Below are 19,801 nucleotides of genomic sequence, written 5' to 3'. Positions count from 1 at the left end.
AGGCCCATTCAGCCCCTCGAGCCTGTTACACAGGAACAGGAGGAGGCCATTCAGCCCCCTCGAGCCTGTTACACAGGAACAGGAGGAGGCCAGTCAGCCCCTCGAACCTGTTACACAGGAACAGGAGGAGGCCATTCAGCCCCTCGAGCCTGTTACACAGGAACAGGAGGAGGCCCATTCAGCCCCACGAGCCTGTTACACAGGAACAGGAGGAGGCCATTCAGCCCCTCGAGCCTATTACACAGGAACAGGAGGAGGCCCATTCAGCCCCTTCAGCTTGTTACACAGGAACAGGAGGAGGCCCATTCAGTCCCTCGAGCCTGTTACACAGGAACAGGAGGAGGCCCATTCAGCCCCTCGAGCCTGTTACACAGGAACAGGAGGAGGCCCATTCAGCCCCTCGAGCCTGTTACACAGGAACAGGAGGAGGCCCATTCAGCCCCTCGAGCCTGTTACACAGGAGGAGGCCATTCAGCCCCCTCGAGCCTGTTACACAGGAACAGGAGGAGGCCATTCAGCCCCCTCGAGCCTGTTACACAGGAACAGGAGGAGGCCCATTCAGCCCCTCGAGCCTGTTACACAGGAACAGGAGGAGGCCCATTCAGCCCCTCGAGCCTGTTACACAGGAACAGGAGGAGGCCCATTCAGCCCTTTGAGCCTGTTCCTCCATTCAATCAGATCGTGGCTGATCTGTATCCTAACTCCTTCTCCCCGACTTGGTTCCGTAACCCTTAATACCCTCACCCAACAACAATCTAGCGATCGCAGTTTTGACCATTTTCAATTGACCCCCCAGCCTTTTGGGGGAGAGAGTTCCAGATTTCCACCACCCTTTGTGTGAAGAAGTGCTTCCCGACATCTCCCCTGAACGGCCTTCCTCTAATTTTAAGGTAACGCCCCCCCCTTGTTCTGGACTCCCCCCACCCGAGGAAATAGTTTCTGTCTCGATCTACCCCATCGAATCCTTTAATCATCTTAAACACCTCGATTAGATCACCCCTTAACCTTCTAAACTCGAGGGAATACAAGCCCAGTCTGTGCAGCCTGTCCCCGGAATTTAACCCTCGTTATAAAGAACAGGCAAAAATCAGAGCATTGCAGGAGATGTTTTTAAGCCAGGTCTACAGAATCTCCAGGCTCCAAAGAGCAGGACGCAACCAAACACCTCAGGTTTCTCAGGAGATCTCAGAGTCTCAGAGAGGATTTAATCCGGAGCCAACCCTCGTGGAGAGGGGGGGTGGGGGGCCGCAAGCGTCACCGAGCGACTGTTGCCAGGGGAACGGGGCCTGTCAGCACAGGCCAGCCCTGTAATCCTTGGGGTCCCCCACCGTCAGACTGATGCAAGCAGCTCGACATAAATGGGCCTTCCGCCCTCGGGCAGCTGGGGACGGGGCGTGGTGGGGGGGGGGGCGGCGGGGTGGGGGTGGGGGGAAGCGGGAGCGGAGTTAGGAGCGCACAGGTGAGTGAGCGGCTCCTCGGGGTAGAGGTGAACTTGATCCTCGGGTCAGGTGCACCTCACCCTGGGAGTGTTTGATGGGACAGTGTAGAGGAAGCTTTACTCTGTATCTAACCCGTGCTGTACCTGCCCTGGGAGTGTTTGATGGGACAGTGTAGAGGGAGCTTTACTCTGTATCTAACCCGTGCTGTACCTGCCCTGGGAGTGTTTGATGGGACAGTGTAGAGGGAGCTTTACTCTGTATCTAACCCGTGCTGTACCTGCCCTGGGAGTGTTTGATGGGACAGTGTAGAGGGAGCTTTACTCTGTATCTAACCCGTGCTGTTCCTGCCCTGGGAGTGTTTGATGGGACAGTGTAGAGTGAGCTTTACTCTGTATCTAACCCGTGCTGTACCTGCTCTGGGAGTGTTTGATGGGACAGTGTAGAGGGAGCTTTACTCTGTATCTAACCCGTGCTGTACCTGCCCTGGGAGTGTTTGATGGGACAGTGTAGAGGGAGCTTTACTCTGTATCTAACCCGTGCTGTACCTGCCCTGGGGGAGTGTTTGATGGGACAGTGTAGAGGGAGCTTTACTCTGTATCTAACCCGTGCTGTACCTGCCCTGGGAGTGTTTGATGAGACAGTGTAGAGGGAGCTTTACTCTGTATCTAACCCGTGCTGTACCTGCCCTGGGAGTGTTTGACGGGACAGTGCAGAGGGAGCTTTACTCTGTATCTAACCCCGTGCTGTACCTGCCCTGGGAGTGTTTGATGGGGACAGTGTAGAGGGAGCTTTACTCTGTATCTAACCCCGTGCTGTACCTGCCCTGGGAGTGTTTGATGGGACAGTGTAGAGGGAGCTTTACTCTGTATCTAACCCCGTGCTGTACCTGCCCTGGGAGTGTTTGATGGGACAGTGTAGAGGGAGCTTTACTCTGTATCTAACCCGTGCTGTACCTGCCCTGGGAGTGTTTGATGGGTCAGTGTAGAGGGAGCTTTACTCTGTATCTAGCCCGTGCTGTACCTGCCCTGGGAGTGTTTGATGGGACAGTGTACAGGGAGCTTTACTCTGTATCTAACCCGTGCTGTACCTGCCCTGGGAGTGTTTGCTGGGACAGTGTTGAGGGAGATTTAGTCTATATCTAACCTGTGCTGTACCTGCCCTGGAAATGCCGATGTTGGTGAATAGCCCACCAATATTCAACGTTAAGGCTTTGTGTATGTAAACGGGCATTGGGTGAATTAATGTGGTGCGGGGGACCCGATACTTCGTAACCCATATCCCAGGGAGAACCGGCACCTTAGAAGCGGTCGGGCGAGATCCGGGGTTGGTAGTTGGAAGCTCAGTTGACGTACTGTCTCCAGTGCCCCCTCTCTCAACGTGAATCACAAACTGTGCTGTGTTTACAGCTCCTGCGAGCTTGTCGTGTGTGCAGGTGAGTGTCTCTCTCTCTCTCTCTCCGCCCCCCTCCCCAGGGTTACCCAAGGTGGGTTGGGCTGAGGTGTTGGGACTGTCGATCTCGACGTGTTCTCTCTCTCTCCACCTTCAGTCAGCGACACAACGGAACACACCCAGCTCCTCCAGAACGGACATCTCCAAGAACTGCAAAAGGGCGAATTTAACGGGGACTTTTCGTTAATTTGAATTTACGTTCCTTCCCGGCGGGGCTGTTGGACTACTGCCTGGCATTTGCAAAAAGGTAAATCGAAGCCAAGCTCTGTCGAGACCGAGACTCAGGGCCGGCAGTCGGTGTGGCATGTGGTGTTTCTTAGATCGTTCGAGGGAAGGCAGCGGGAATGGGTGATAGGGAAGAAGGCTCGTTCAAGTCATGGAATTAAAATGAGATGTACTTATTGTCGAAAGGCTCGCTTCTCTTCCCTCCGCCACCCACACAGAAATTGTATGTGTGTGTGTGTGTCAGAGTGTGTGTCGGACTGTGTGTGTCTGTCGGACTGTATGTGTGTGTGTCGGACTGTGTGTGTGTGTGTGTCGGACTGTGTGTGTGTGTGTCGGAGTGTGTGTGTCGGCGTGTGTGTATGTGTCGGAGTGTGTGTGTCGGACTGTGTGTGTGTGTGTCGGAGTGTGTGTGTGTCGGCGTGTGTGTGTGTCGGACTGTGTGTGTGTGTGGGACTGTGTGTGTGTGTGTGTCAGAGTGTGTGTGTCGGACTGTGTGTGTGTGGGACTGTGTGTGTGTGTGTGTGTCGGAGTGTGTGTGTGTCGGAGTGTGTGTGTGTGTGTCGGAGTGTGTGTGTCTGTCAGTGTGTGTATGTGTGTCGGAGTGTGTGTGTCTGTCAGTGTGTGTGTGTCGGAGTGTGTGTGTCTGTCAGTGTGTGTATGTGTGTCGGAGTGTGTGTGTATGTGTGTGTCGGAGTGTGTGTGTGTGTCGGAGTGTGTGTGTGTGTCGGAGTGTGTGTGTGTCAGTGTGTGTCGGAGTGTGTGTGTGTGTGTGTGTCGGAGTGTGTGTGTGTGTGTGTCTGTCAGTGTGTGTATGTGTGTGTCGGAGTGTGTGTTTCTGTGCCTGTGTGCGTGTGGGAGTGTGTGTGTGGGAGTGTGTCTGTGCCTGTGGGAGTGCGTGTGTGGGAGCGTGTGTGTGAGAGTGTGTCTGTAGGAGTGTGTGTGAGTGAGAGAGAGAGAAAACAGGATAGTGATGCCCTCCAGGATTGAATATCTTCCAGGCTCTCTCACGTGTTTGTGCGAGGTTTCCGGAGGGGCAGTGGATCCCGTGGATTGGGTGGGGTGGGGGGGGGGGGAACTGATTCAAAGCATTTTAATTTTTCGTCCAGTCTGTCAGTGATGAATAATTAAGCAGCCAATGAAACTTTAATGAGAACCTACACTGATCAAAGCCATACAAACACGAGCGGTTTACATACTTCAAACCCAAAGGTATTCAGTTTCAGCAAAGCAGGACAGAACTGACGTGGATTCATTCTTTCTTTTTTAAAACCGAATCAAAACTGCACCAGACAATTGGACTCGGAAAATTACTTCGAGAACTGCAACGCGCGGAAGCCGTTGCCTTTGGTCCCCGTCACAAACTCCTCGCCCTGCTCGACACGTCTGCTGCCTTTGACACGGTTGACCACTCCATCCTTCTCCAACGCCGCTCCACCGTCGTCCAGCTGGGTGGGACTGCACTCGCCTGGTTCCATTCTTATCTATCTAATCGTAGCCAGAGAATCACCTGCAACGGCTTCTCTTCCCGCTCCCGCTCCCGTTACCTCTGGGGTCCCCCAAGGATCTATCCTCGGCCCCCCCTCCTATCTCTCATCCACATGCTGCCCCCTTGGCGACATCATCCGAAAACACAGCGTCAGTTTTCACATGTACGCTGACGACACCCAGCTCTACCTCACCACCTCATCTCTCGACCCCTCCACGGTCTCTAAATTGTCAGACTGCTTGTCCGACATCCGGTTCTGGATGAGCAGAAATTTTCTCCAATTAAATATTGGGAAGACCGAAGTCATTGTTTACAGTCTCCGCCACAAACTCCGTTCCCGAGCCACCGACTCCATCCCTCTCCCTAACACCTGTCTGAGGCTGAACCACACTGTTCGCAACCTTGGTGTCATATTTGACCCTGAAATGAGCTTCTGACCACATTATCCGCAGCATAACAAAGACCACCTACTTCCACCTCCGTAACATCGCCTGTCTCCGCCCCGCCTCAGCTTGTCCGCTGCTGAAACCCTCATCCATGCCTTTGTTACCTCCAGACTCGACTATTCCAACGCACTCCTGGCCGGCCTCCCATATTCCACCCTACGTAAACTTGAGGTCATCCAAAACTCGGCTGCCCCGTGTCCTAACTCACACCGAGTCCCGTTCACCCATCACCCCCCTGTGCTCGCTGACCTTCATTGGCTCCCAGTCCGGCAACGCCTCGATTTCAAAATTCTCATCCTTGTTTTCAAATCCTCTCCAAGGCCTCCTCGTCCCCCCTCCCTATCTCTGTGACCTCCCCCACCCGCCACCCCCCACACCGCCCGCCACCATCCCCACCCCCCTCAAGATATCTGCCCCCTGTGCTTTGGGGATCAGGGATCGGGGCCTGTGATCGGGCCGCATTTAATTTATATTGTTCCCCTTTTGTTCACAGAGTGAAAACATCCATTTACGTTTTGCAAGCCAAAGAAAGAAGGATGAAGGCGCTGACCGTAGCATTTGAAATGAAGAATTACATCTTAGTCCTGGTACTGTGGGGAATGTGTTCAGGTACGGACAGTAAACAGAGAAAGAATAGAGAGAGAGAGACCGAGAGAGAGAGAGAGAGAGAGAGACCGAGAGAGCGAGAGAGAGACCGAGAGAGACAGAGAGAGACAGAGAGAGAGAGACAGAGAGAAAGTCAGAGAGAGAGACAGAGAAAGAGCGTAAAATGCGAAAAATTCAACACATCAAGAAACATATTATTTGACAAGCTCAGCCAAACAACCCCAGATTTCAAGGAATTGGATGACCTGTCAAAATTAAGATTAGTCCTGGGAGAAGGAGACAGACCATACCTTGGTGCCAAATATGTAACAACATGTCACAACCTGAGGACTGTTTAAAATTAATACTGAATGTACCCACGGATGTACAAAGACTGTTTAAATTAATATTGTTTAAAGTAATATTGTATGTAACCAACGAAGGTCAGAATTGTTTGACACCTACAGAATGTTGGAAAACTGTACTTTTTGTTATGTAAGCTTTGGCAATATGGTTTCCTGTAAACTTTCATGCCAATAAAGCATTTGAATTGTGAATTGTGAATTGTGACAGAGAGAGAGACAGAGAGAGCGAGAGACAGAGAGAGAGACAGAGAGAGAGCGAGAGACAGAGAGAGAGCGAGAGACAGAGAGACCGAGACAAAGAGAGAGAGAGAGAGACGGAGAGACCGAGACAAAGAGAGAGAGACCGAGAGAGAGAGAGAGAGAGAGACAGAGAGAGACAGACAGAGAGAGACAGACAGAGAGACAGAGAGAGAGAGAGAGAGAGAGAGACAGAGAGAGAGAGAGAGACAGAGAGACCGAGACAAAGAGAGAGAGAGACGGAGAGACCGAGACAAAGAGAGAGAGACAGAGAGAGAGAGAGAGACAGAGAGACAGAGAGAGAGACAGAGAGAGAGAGACAGAGAGAGAGAAAGAGAGCGAGAGAGAGGGACACAGAAGGGAGGGACACAGGGGGGAGGGACAGGGACAGGGGGAGAGGGAGAGGGAGATGGGGAGCGATAACGGGAGGGGGAGGTGAGAAGGGGAGAGGCAGAGCGGCAGAGAGAGAGAGAGAGAGTGAAGTACTGAGAGACAAAGGTAGAAAGGGAGATGGTGAGAAGTGTTTGCGAATGTTTGCCAGGCTGGGAGACCTCAGGGCACAGTTGGATGCCGGACTGGAGGAGTTAGAGTACTAAAGGGACGAGCTTTGGTGGCCAAAAGGCCAATTTTTGTCCCGGGTTTCTGTTTATTTAAATAAACTATTCGATCTCGCGCGGTGTTACACAGAGTTCAGATCAAGTGTAGTCTAAGCGGGTTAGAGGGCGGGAGACAATCAAAGCAGGGACGTGATCGATATGAGCAATTTCTCTGCGGTACTGGCTGGGGAGTTGGGAGAGGCAAAACTCTGAGGCACTACAGCGCCACCACTGGCGGGAGGGCGCAAGTACAGCGTGACACGTTTACATAGGAAGTTTCCATTGTAAATGTTGACATATGAACTTATAATGGACAAAAAGGGTGACACAGAAGATGTGGTTACAGGAGGTAAGGGCTTTTTGGACAGGAAGTGCGTGCGTGGGAATTTTAGTCCCTCGGAGAAATCTGTTAATTTTTTTTTTAGTTTCTGTGATCACAGATTCTACCAACGGAGGCGTGATGGGTTTCTTTAACTCGACTGTCCCAGTGAACAGAATGGCAAAAATAATGGTAAGATTTCAAATTCTCCACATCCCTCGCAATAATAATTATTACTAAATTTATCAAATTTTTTTTCTGGTGTCTCTATGTTTCGATCCTGAGTGAGGAGAGAGGTTAGGATGAATGTCTTAACGCTGAGGGTTGTTGGAGTATGCGCTGCTTTAGCACAGGACAAGGTTCAGGCAGAAAGACCATTGCATCTTAAAAGGGAACGCTGCATAAATATTTGAAACCATGGAAGATATGGGGGGATAGAGGGGCAGTGGATACAGGGCTATGGGGAGAGAGCGGGGCAGTGGGATTAGTTTGGGATTGATACAGGGCTATGAGGAGAGAGCGGGGCAGTGGGATTAGTTTGGGGATTGATACAGGGCTATGGGGAGAGAGCGGGGCAGTGGGATTAGTTAGGGATTGATACAGGGCTATGGGGAGAGAGCGGGACAGTGGGATTAGTTAGGGATTGATACAGGGCTATGGGGACAGCGGGGCACTGAGATTAGTTAGGGATTGATACAGGGCTATGGGGAGAGAGCGGGGCAGTGGGATTAGTGTGGGATTGATACAGGGCTATGGGGAGAGAGCGGGGCAGTGGGATTAGTTTGGGATTGATACAGGGCTATGGGGAGAGAGCGGGGCAGTGGGATTAGTTTGGGATTGATACAGGGCTATGGGGAGAGAGCGGGGCAGTGGGATTAGTTTGGGATTGATACAGGACTATGGGGGAGAGCAGGGCAGTGGAATTAGTGTAGATTGATACAGGGCTATGTGGAGAGAGCGGGGCAGTGGGATTAATTTTAGATTGATACAGGGCAATGGGGAGAGAGCGGGGCAGTGGGATTAGTTTTGGGATTGATACAGGGCTATGGGGAGAGAGCGGGGCAGTGGGATTAGTTTGGTGATTGATACAGGGCTATGGGGAGAGAGCGGGGCAGTGGGATTAGTGTGGGATTGATACAGGGCTATGGGGAGAGAGCGGGGCAGTGGGATTAGTGTGGGATTGATACAGGGCTATGGGGAGAGAGCGGGGCAGTGGGATTAGTTTGGGATTGATACAGGGCTATGGGGAGAGAGCGGGGCAGTGGGATTAGTTTGGTGATTGATACAGGGCTATGTGGAGAGAGCGGGGCAGTGGGATTAGTTTGGTGATTGATACAGGGCTATGGGGAGAGAGCGGGGCAGTGGGATTAGTGTGGGATTGATACAGGGCTATGGGGATAGAGTGGGGCAGTGGGATTAGTTTGGTGATTGATACAGGGCTATGGGGAGAGAGCGGGGCAGTGGGATTAGTTTGGTGATTCATACAGGGCTATGGGGAGAGAGCGGGGCAGTGGGATTAGTTTGGGATTGATACAGGGCTATGGGGATAGAGTGGGGCACGGGCTGATGTGTAAGGTTCCTACTAGTGTTTGTATTGATTTGTATTTGGGTTCAATGACGACACATTCATGAAAGAGAATGTCTTTTTATCTAAAGTCTGTTCAACTCAGTTAACAGCATTACAGGAGACACCATGTTAGAGATCCATCTAAAACGAAACTAAAACTAAACTGCTTGTCTCTCACATGCCCTCTGCTGGTCAGGCATAAATAATCAATCAGGCAAATATGCTGGGAAGGCATAAATAATCAAACAGGCAAATACCATCACTATTTGCTGATATCATTACATCTCCCTTTCTTAAAACAAAAGTATTTTACTTTTATCTAACAACATGTTTTCTTTGTATTACTCTGCATTATAACTGTAACACTTAATGAACTAACATTATCATTATCATTATCAAGGTTTTTTAACCTTGTTTTGTGTGTTCACATGAAATATGTAAATACACTATAACTTGGAGAGAATAAGATAACATTACTTCCTTCTATAGCAATAGTCCTTAAACTTGCTCAATGAGTCTCTCAGGAGGCTTCACGAGTCTTGAGGATTTTCTGATTGATTGTCCTTGAATCTGAGTTGTTGCCTCAGATGATGATTTCTCAGCTGTGTGATCAGGTTGTTCAACAGTATCAGTCTTTTGACCTGCTGTGTGATCAGGTTGTTCAACAGTATCAGTCTTTTGACTTGCTGTGGCTGGTCCCATGAGAAGATCTCGACGATTTCTTCGCAGAACAGCACCCTCATCTGTCTGAATGGTGTATGATCTTGGTTGAACTTCACTCAGGACAGTTCCCTTCTGAGTCCATATGTTTGTTTTGTCTTTGAACCTTACTTGGTCACCAGTGTGGAGTTCAGGTAGGTTTTGTGTTCCTCTGTCATAGTAGTACTTTTGCTTTTCTTTCTGTTGTTCTTTGAACTTCCTCACTTTCTCCCCCTCTTTTGTTTTCAGGAGGTTCTCCGGGATGGGTAGGTTTGACCTTAGCAGACGTCCCATAAGGAGTTGGGCTGGTGACATACCACACTCGAGCGGCGTTGTGCGGTATACAAGCATGCTCTGGTAGAAGTCAGTTCCACTGTCTTTTGCCTTGTACATCAGTCTTTTCACTGTCTGGACCGATTTTTCCACTAGTCCATTGGACTGTGGAAAGTGAGGACTTGACATTGTGTGGACAAAGTCCCACTCTTTGGCAAAGTGTCGGAAACTTGCATTGTAAAACTGGGGTCCGTTGTCTGTGAAGACCTCGCTTGCCACGCCATGTCTGGAGAATATGGCTTTCATACATGTTATCACAGCATCTGCAGTGGTGGTGCACAGTCTACAAACCTCTGGATACAGGGAGTAATAGTCTGTGGCTACAGGATAGTCCTTCCCTTGACATACGAATAGGTCAGCGCCTACCTTCTGGTAAGGTCTGTCTGGCGCTGGGTGTGGCTTTAGTGGTTCTACCGGATTGCTTGCTCGATATTTCAGGCATATTGTGCAGTTTGACACCTCATTTGTCACATCTTGGTTGATTCGTGGCCAGTACATCACCTCTCGTGCTCTTTTCTTACACTTTTCGATTCCCAGATGTCCTCCGTGGATCCTTTTTAGCATCTCTTTTCTCAGACTCTTTGGGATAACTATTTTACTTCCTTTGTAGATGATGTCTTCGACCACTGATAGTTCCGCCCTGCAGTTCCAGTACTCTGCCATGTCAGGTGAGCAGTCTTGCTTCATGTTGGGCCATCCATCCAAGATGCTTTTCCTCAGTCGGCTCATTGTTACATCTTTGTTTGTCTCAGTCTTTATGAGCTCCATTTTTGCATCTGCTATGGGCAGTGCACTTGTGATCATGTCCACATAGGCGTTCACTTTTTCATCCATTTTGGTGTTTGCGGGCTCACTTGGGTCTACAGCTCTGGACAACGTGTCTGCTGTATACATCAGTTTACCCGGAGTGTACGCAACATTCAGTGTATAGCGTTGCAGCCTGATCATCATTCTTTGTATTCTAAGCAGACAGTTATTTAGTGGCTTTTGGAACAATGCAATCAAGGGCTTATGGTCAGTCTCTACACTGATTGCTTGTCCTGACACAAACTGGTGAAATCTTTCACAGGCGTATGTGATGCTGAGCAGCTCCTTTTCTATTTGAGCATATCGCGTCTCCGCGTCTGTCATTGAGCGCGACGCATATGCAATAGGTTGCCAGTAGTCATATTTTTGCAGAAGAACGGCACTGAGCCCACTCTGTGATGCATCTGATGATATCTTGATGGGTCTCGCTGGGTCATAAAACCTCAGAACTGGTTCCTCTGTGAGCAGTTTCTTTAGATCGCTCCATGACTTCTCATGCTCATGATTCCATTCCCATTCTATGTTCTTTTCAGTTAGTCGTCTCAGTGGCGCCATCTTTTCTGAGAGGTTGGATATGAATTTACCCATGTAGTTGATCATTCCATTAAACCTCTGCACGTCCTTTTTGCATTGTGGCTTTGGCATATTCTCAATGGCGGACACCTTTCTGGGATCTAGTCTGATTCCCTCACTGCTAAGGATATCTCCCATGAATGTCAGTTCTGTCACCCCGAGCTGGCATTTCTCTCTATTCAGCTTCAGGTTTGTTTTCCTTGTTGCTTCCAGCACTTTTTTCAGTCTCTCATCATGCTCAGTTCTCGTGGTTCCCCATACTATGATGTCATCCATTGATGTATCAACTCCCTCCAGGTGCTCATAGATCATATGGATAGTTTTGTGATACACTTCAGGAGCTGAGGCAATGCCAAATGGTAACCTTAGGAATCTGTATCTGCCAAATGGACTGTTGAACGTGCACAGTCTTGAACTTGCCTCGTCCAATTTCATCTGCCAAAATCCTGATGATGCATCTAACTTGCTGAAATACTTTGCATTTGCAAACTGTGACATGATTTCTTCACGTGTAGGAAGCTTGAAGTGCTCTCTCTTTATTGCTCTGTTTAGATCTCTTGGATCCAGGCAAATTCTGAGCTTTCCATTCTTTTTGTCCACAATGACGAGGGAACTCACCCACTCAGTTGGCTCATCTATCTTCTGAATCACGTTCAGGCTTTCCATCCTGTCCAGCTCTGCCTTCAGTTGCTTTTGAAGAGCAAACGGAACTTTTCTGCATGGATGTATGACCGTTGGCATACTTTTATCTACTCTGATCGTGTGTTCTCCTGGAAGGCAGCCTAGACCCTTAAATAGGTCGTTGTACTCTTTCATGAGTTCATCATAGACTGTCTCTCCTTCGCTTTCCACAACGAGGACTCTCTTTACCAGGTTCAGTCTCTCACAGGCTATTAAACCTAGTACGGCTTGCACATCCTTTGGCACCACGATTAATGCTAGCGTGTGCTCTCTGTCCTTGTGTGTCACTTTGACAATGCATTTTCCTTTCACTGGTATATTAGTACCTGAGTATCCTGTCACTTTCACTTTTATTCCATGTATCTTTGGTCTGGGTCTAATTTTCTGAAAATCAGTCTCTGATATCACATTAACTTGTGCTCCAGTATCCAATTTAAATGGAATGTGTATGTCATTCACTTTTAGTGTCAACATCCAGTCTCTTTTTTCTTTTTTGTTTTCAGACACAACATCTACATAGAACTCCTCTATCTCGCTTTCATCTACTGCATGGACCTTGCTTTGTTGCGCTTAGTTCTTGCAGCAACGGGCACAATGGTTGTTTTTGTTGCAACTATTGCATGTTTTACCATATGCTGGACACTTTTTTGGTGGATGCTGTGTACCGCATCGACTACATGACTTTCGATTGCCCCTTTCATTTTTGTTCGCTGGCCACGCCTCTTTTTTCACATTGGCGCTCTTTTTGTTAAACGGTTTGTGTCCGTTCTTACTCACTGCATCCACGTTGCAGCTACTGTCACTGAACAGCTCCTTTGCCTGCGACTTCACAGTCTCTGTAGCCCTACACAGTGCTATGGCTTTTCCCAGGTCTAGATTTTGCTCTCTTAGCAGTCTTTCCCTTAGACCATTATCTGGAATACCACACACCAGTCTGTCTTTTATCAGCGAGTCTGTCAGTCCCCCAAATTCACACGTTTTGCTTCTGTTTCTCAGTTCAGTCACATACTGATCAATAGTCTCTCCCGTTTTCTGTACACATGTGAAAAATCTGTGCCTCTCAAGCGTCACGTTACGTTTAGGTATGCAGTAGGCCTCAAACTGTTCCATTATTTTATCCAGCTTCATTTTGCCTCCATCAGCAGCGAATGTGAAGTTGTTATACACCCCCAGCGCTTCATCACCCACGACATGCAAGAACACTGACGCTTTCATTTTATCACTTTTCTCGTCAGCTCCGATTGCCGCTAAATACAACTCCAAACGTTGTTTGAACCTCCTCCAACTTTCAGCCACATTACCTGTCAACTGAAGCTTCGCCGGTGGGTGTAAACCTTCCATTTTCCACTTCGTTAGCTATTCTCCAACGGTAAGTAACGATGTTCTCTTTTGGCTTGCTAACATGTGGAGAGCTGATTTCACTTCAGATTTTTCCTCTTCATCTCTTTCAATCACTTCTGACACCATGTATCGATTTGTATGTGGGTTCAATGACGACACATTCATGAAAGAGATGCCTTTTTATCTAAAGTCTGTTCAACTCAGTTAACAGCATTACAGGAGACACCATCTTAGACATCCATCTAAAACGAAACTAAAACTAAACTGCTTGTCTCTCAGATGCCCTCTGCTGGTCAGGTATAAATAATCAATCAGGCAAATATGCTGGTAAGGCATAAATAATCAAACAGGCAAATACCATCACTATTTGCTGATATCATTACAGTGTTATTCTTCTCTTTTACAGATGGAGGAATGCCTCAACACAGGCAAGTATTAATAATCTGTGAAACGGTAATCCAACATTCTAATCAACTTAATTCAAACCCCCTTTACTCTGTATCTAACCCGTGCTGTACCTGCCCTGGGAGTGTTTGATGGGACAGTGTAGAGGGAGCTTTACTCTGTCTCTAACCCGTGCTGTACCTGCCCTGGGAGTGTTTGATGGGGACAGTGTAGAGGGAGCTTTACTCTGTATCTAACCCGTGCTGTACCTGCCCTGGGAGTGTTTGATGGGACAGTGTAGAGGGAGCTTTACTCTGTATCTAACCCGTGCTGTACCTGCCCTGGGAGTGTTTGATGGGACAGTGTAGAGGGAGCTTTACTCTGTCTCTAACCCGTGCTGTACCTGCCCTGGGAGTGTTTGATGGGGACAGTGTAGAGGGAGCTTTACTCTGTATCTAACCCGTGCTGTACCTGCCCTGGGAGTGTTTGATGGGACAGTGTAGAGGGAGCTTTACTCTGTCTCTAACCCGTGCTGTACCTGCCCTGGGAGTGTTTGATGGGGACAGTGTAGAGGGAGCTTTACTCTGTATCTAACCCGTGCTGTACCTGCCCTGGGAGTGTTTGATGGGACAGTGTAGAGGGAGCTTTACTCTGTATCTAACCCGTGCTGTACCTGCCCTGGGAGTGTTTGATGGGACAGTGTAGAGGGAGCTTTACTCTGTATCTAACCCGTGCTGTACCTGCCCTGGGAGTGTTTGATGGGACAGTGTAGAGGGAGCTTTACTCTGTATCTAACCCGTGCTGTACCTGCCCTGGGAGTGCTTGATGGGACAGTGTAGAGGGAGCTTTACTCTGTATCTAACCCGTGCTGTACCTGCCCTGGGAGTGTTTGATGGGACAGTGTAGAGGGAGCTTTACTCTGTATCTAACCCGTGCTGTACCTGCCCTGGGAGTGTTTGATGGGGACAGTGTAGAGGGAGCTTTACTCTGTATCTAACCCGTGCTGTACTTGCCCTGGGAGTGTTTGATGGGACAGTGTAGAGGGAGCTTTACTCTGTATCTAACCTGTGCTGTACCTGCCCTGGGAGTGTTTGATGGGACAGTGTAGAGGGAGCTTTACTCTGTATCTAACCCGTGCTGGACCTGCCCTGGGAGTGTTTGATGGGGACAGTGTAGAGGGAGCTTTACTTTGTATCTAACCCGTGCTGTACCTGTCCTGGGAGTGTTTGATGGGGACAGTGTAGAGGGAGCTTTACTCTGTATCTAACCCGTGCTGGAAGTGCCCTGGGAGTGTTTGACGGGGACAGTGTAGAGGTAGCTTTACTCTGTATCTAACCCGTGCTGTACCTGCCCTGGGAGTGTTTGATGGGGACAGTGTAGAGGGAGCTTTACTCTGTATCTAACCTGTGCTGTACCTGCCCTCGGAGTGTTTGATGGGACAGTGTAGAGGGAGCTTTACTCTGTATCTAACCCGTGCTGTACCTGCCTGGGCGTGTTTGATGGGACAGTGTAGAGGAAGCTTTACTCTGTATCTAACCCATGCTGTACCTGCCTGGAAGTGTTTGATGGGACAGTTTAGAGGGAGCTTTACTCTGTATCTAACCCGTGCTGTACCTGCCCTGGGAGTGTTTGATGGGACAGTGTAGAGGGAGTTTTACTCTGTATCTAACCCGTGCTGTACCTGCCCTGGGAGTGTTTGATGGGGACAGTGTAGAGGGAGCTTTACTCAGTGGATGTGGTATACATGGATTTCAGTAAGGCCTTCGATAAAGTCCCGCACAGGAGACTGGTCAAGAAGGTAAGAGCCCATGGAATCCAGGGTGCCTTGGCACATTGGATACAAAACTGGCTTAGTGGCAGAAGGCAGAGGGTGATGGTCGAAGGTTGTTTTTGTGACTGGAAGCCTGTGGCCAGTGGGGTACCACAGGGATCGGTGCTGGGTCCCTTGCTGTTTGTGGTCTACATTAATGACTTGGATATGAATGTAAAAGGTATGATCAGTAAGTTCGCGGATGATACAAAAATTGGTAGGGTGGTAAATAGCGAGGAGGGTAGCCTCAGTCTGCAGGACGATATAGATGGGTTGGTCAGATGGGCGGAACAGTGGCAAGTGGAATTTAACCCGGAAAAGTGCGAGGTAATGCACTTTGGGGGGACTTACAAGGCAAGGGAATACACAATGAATGGTAAGACCCTAGGCAAGACGGAGGGTCAGAGGGATCTGGGTGTGCAAGTACACAGATCCCTGAAGGCGGCGGAACAGGTGGATAAGGTGGCAAAAAAGGCATATGGGATACTTGCCTTCATTAGCCGAGGCATTGAATATAAGAGCAAGGAGGTTATGATGGAGCTGTACAAAACACTGGTTAGGCCACAGCTGGAATACTGTGTGCAGTTCTGGTCGCCACACTACAGGAAGGATGTGATCGCGTTGGAGAGGGTGCAGAGGAGGTTCACCAGGATGTTACCAGGGCTGGAGCGCTTCAGCTATGAAGAGAGACTGGGCAGATTGGGTTTGTTTTCCTTGGAGCAGAGGAGGGACATGATTGAGGTGTACAAAATTATGAGGGGCATAGATAGGATGGATGCTGAGGAGCTTTTTCCCTTAGTAGAGGGGTCAATAACTAGGGGGCATAGATTCAAGGTAAAGGGCGGGAGGTTTAGAGGGGATTTGAGAAAGAACTTTTTCACCCAGAGGGTGGTTGGAGTCTGGAACTCACTGCCTGAAAGGGTTGTGGAGGCAGGAACCCTCACAACATTTAAGAAGCATTTGGATGAGCACTTGAAATGCCATAGCATACAAGGCTACGGACCAAATGCTGGAATATGGGATTAGATTAGACAGGGCTTGATGGCCGGCGCGTGGGAGGAAACCGGAGCACCCGGAGAAAACCCACACAAACACGGGGAGAATGTGCAAACTCCACACAGACAGTCGCCCGAGGCCGGATTCGAACCTGGGTCTCTGGCGCTGTGAGGCAACAGTGCTAACCACTATGCCACCGTGCTGGTGCACTGTATCTAACCTGTGCTGTACCTGCCCTGGGAGTGTTTGATGGGACAGTGCAGAGGGAGCTTTACTCTGTATCTAACCCGTGCTGTACCTGCCCTGGGAGTGTTTGATGGGGACAGTGTAGAGGGAGCTTTACTCTGTATCTAACCTGTGCTGTACCTGCCCTGGGAGTGTTTGATGGGGACAGTGTAGAGGGAGCTTTACTCTGTATCTAACCCGTGCTGTACCTGCCCTGGGAGTGTTTGATGGGACAGTGTAGAGGGAGCTTTACTCTGTATCCAACCCGTGCTGTACCTGCCTGGGCGTGTTTGATGGGACAGTGTAGAGGAAGCTTTACTCTGTATCTAACCCATGCTGTACCTGCCCTGGGAGTGTTTGATGGGACAATGTAGAGGGAGCTTTACTCTGTATCTAACCCATGCTGTACCTGCCCTGGGAGTGTTTGATGGGACAATGTAGAGGGAGCTTTACTCTGTATCTAACCCGTGCTGTACCTGCCTGGGAGTGTTTGATGGGACAGTGTAGAGGGAGCTTTACTCTGTATCTAACCTGTGCTGTAACTGCCCTGGGAGTGTTTGATGGGACAGTGTAGAGGGAGCTTTACTCTGTATCTAACCCGTGCTGTACCTGCCCTGGGAGTGTTTGATGGGACAGTGTAGAGGGAGATTTACTCTGTATCTAACCCGTGCTGTACCTGCCCTGGGAGTGTTTGATGGGACAGTGTAGAGGGAGCTTTACTCTGTATCTAACCCATGCTGTAGCTGCCCTGGGAGTGTTTGATGGGGACAGTGTAGAGGGAGCTTTACTCTGTATCTATCCCGTGCTGTACCTGCCTGGGAGTGTTTGATGGGACAGTTTAGAGGGAGCTTTACTCTGTATCTAACCCGTGCTGTACCTGCCCTGGGAGTGTTTGATGGGACAGTGTAGAGGAAGCTTTACTCTGTATCTAACCCGTGCTGTACCTGCCCTGGGAGTGTTTGATGGGACAGTGTAGAGGGAGCTTTACTCTGTACCTAACCCGTGCTGTACCTGCCCTGAGTGAGATGCTAACTGGTTTCACCAGCACAGACTCCTCCATCTACCCCGAGTAGGAAGACGCTCTATTATTAGTAAAGCTGGGGTTGTTCTCCTTTGAGTAGAGAATGTTATGAGGAGATTTGATAGAGGCGTTCAAAACCTATAGAGTAAATAAGGAGAAACTGTTTCCAGTGGCAGGAGGGTCGGTAACCAGAAGACAGAGATTTAAGGTGATTGGCAAATGAACCAGAGGGGAGATGAGGAGAATGTTTTAACGCAGCGAGTTGTTGTGATCTGGAATGCGCTGCCTGAAAGGTCGTTGGAAGGAGATTCAGTAGTAACTTTCAAAAGGGAATACTGGAAGGGAAAGATTTGCAGGGCTGTGGGGAAAGAGCTGGGGAAGTGGGTCTATTTGGACAACTCTACCAATGAGAGGGTACAGGCACGATGGGCCGAATGGGCTCCTTCTGTGCTGTATCGTTCTATGTTTTCTTTGCCGCACCCAGCCTGTACTCACTGCCTCCCATTCCCAGTTCAGGTCGATGAATCACTCCGAAACCCTCACTCTAATCCGAGTGGACGATGCAGCATTCTCTGTCTTCATCGGCTGCAGCCATGGCCGGGACAGCAGCAAAGCCCCCCCACCCCATCTGCGCATGTTTGAGGCGTTACTGCTTGACGTAAGAAAACTACGAGGCACTTGGTCTAAACGTTAAACAAAGCTTTAATCAACTGTTTTACAACATGGAGGTCCAGTTGGGTCCTTCACTAGTTCCTGTTAAGAATGTCCTGCGCAAGCTGGGCCCGTGCCCGAGTATTTATACTCTCCCTGGACAGCGCGACCCATAGGCTGCTCAGTATTATTTCATATGTCTTTCGTTCATGAATGACTGATTCATGTCACTGCTATTAACAAGAGCCAATTCTGCCGACTTACTGAGATATGTGTTCCTGTCTTCCAGATGTCAGCACTCCAAGTGGCTTTGCAGATTTTCTTCAAAGGTAAATCTTCAAAAAAACAGTCTGAATAATTTCACCGAACAATTCAGTCTGATCTACATCTAGAATCCTAAAGAACTAAAGCCCGTCCCAATCGTTCGATTGTACAGGAACTCAATGGACCCAAACCCCTTCCCATTCACTCCCATTGTACACAATCCCAATGGACCCAAACCCCTTCCCATTCACTCCCACTGTACACAATCCCAATGGACCCAAACCCCTTCCCATTCACTCCCATTGTACACAATCCCAATGGACCCAAACCCCTTCCCATTCACTCCCATTGTACACAATCCCAATGGACCCAAACCCCTTCCCATTCACTCCCATTCTACACAATCCCAATGGACCCAAACCCCTTCCCATTCACTCCCATTGTACACAATCCCAATGGACCCAAAGCTCTTCCCATTCACTCCCATTGTACACAATCCCAATGGACCCAAACCCCTTCCCATTCACTCCCACTGTATACAATCCCAATGGACCCAAACCCCTTCCCATTCACTCCCACTGTACACAATCCCAATGGACCCAAACCCCTTCCCATTCACTCCCATTGTACACAATCCCAATGGACCCAAACCCCTTCCCATTCACTCCCCTTGCACACAATCCCAATGGACCCAAACCCCTTCCCATTCACTCCCATTGTACACAATCCCAATGGACCAAACCCCTTCCCATTCACTCCCATTGTACACAATCCCAATGGACCCAAACCCCTTCCTATTCACTCCCATTGTACACAATCCCAATGGACCCAAACCCCTTCCCATTCACTCCCACTGTACACAATCCCAATGGACCCAAACCCCTTCCCAGTCACTCCCACTGTACACAATCCCAATGGACCCAAACCCCTTCCCATTCACTCCCATTGTACACAATCCCAATGGACCCAAACCCCTTCCCATTCACTCCCACTGTACACAATCCCAATGGACCCAAACCACTTCCCATTCACTCCCATTGTACACAATCCCAATGGACCCAAACCCCTTCCCATTCACTCCCATTGGACACAATCCCAATGGTTCCAAACCCCTTCCAATTCACTCCCACTGTACACAATCCCAATGGACCCAAACCCCTTCCCATTCACTGCCACTGTACACAATCCCAATGGACCCAAACTCCTTCCCGTTCAATCCCATTGTACACAATCCCAATGGACCCAAACCCCTTCCCATTCACTCCCACTGTACACAATCCCAATGTACCCAAACTCCTTCCC

At 49.3% G+C, this 19,801-nt stretch overlaps 1 protein-coding gene across 1 annotated transcript in view; it reads left to right on the top strand.

Moving 5' to 3' along the window:
- The first annotated feature begins 5,544 nt into the window (after nucleotides 1-5,544).
- LOC147086427 (otoancorin-like) overlaps nucleotides 5,545-19,801 on the top strand; it is a 66,204-nt gene continuing 51,947 nt past the window's right edge. Inside the window, exons 1-4 of the mRNA XM_085978248.1 lie at nucleotides 5,545-5,654; nucleotides 7,254-7,339; nucleotides 13,555-13,576; nucleotides 18,525-18,564. Of these exons, the coding sequence (XP_085834374.1) occupies nucleotides 5,582-5,654; nucleotides 7,254-7,339; nucleotides 13,555-13,576; nucleotides 18,525-18,564 (221 nt within the window). The 5' untranslated portion in view covers nucleotides 5,545-5,581. The remainder of the gene's footprint in view (nucleotides 5,655-7,253; nucleotides 7,340-13,554; nucleotides 13,577-18,524; nucleotides 18,565-19,801) is intronic.

The sequence above is a fragment of the Somniosus microcephalus genome, unplaced genomic scaffold (genome assembly GCF_052327205.1).
Source record: "Somniosus microcephalus isolate GS21.2 unplaced genomic scaffold, FLI_Smic_1.0 unresolved_chr7, whole genome shotgun sequence".
Lineage (NCBI taxonomy): Eukaryota > Metazoa > Chordata > Chondrichthyes > Squaliformes > Somniosidae > Somniosus > Somniosus microcephalus.
This window is presented reverse-complemented; position numbering and strand designations above follow the sequence as displayed.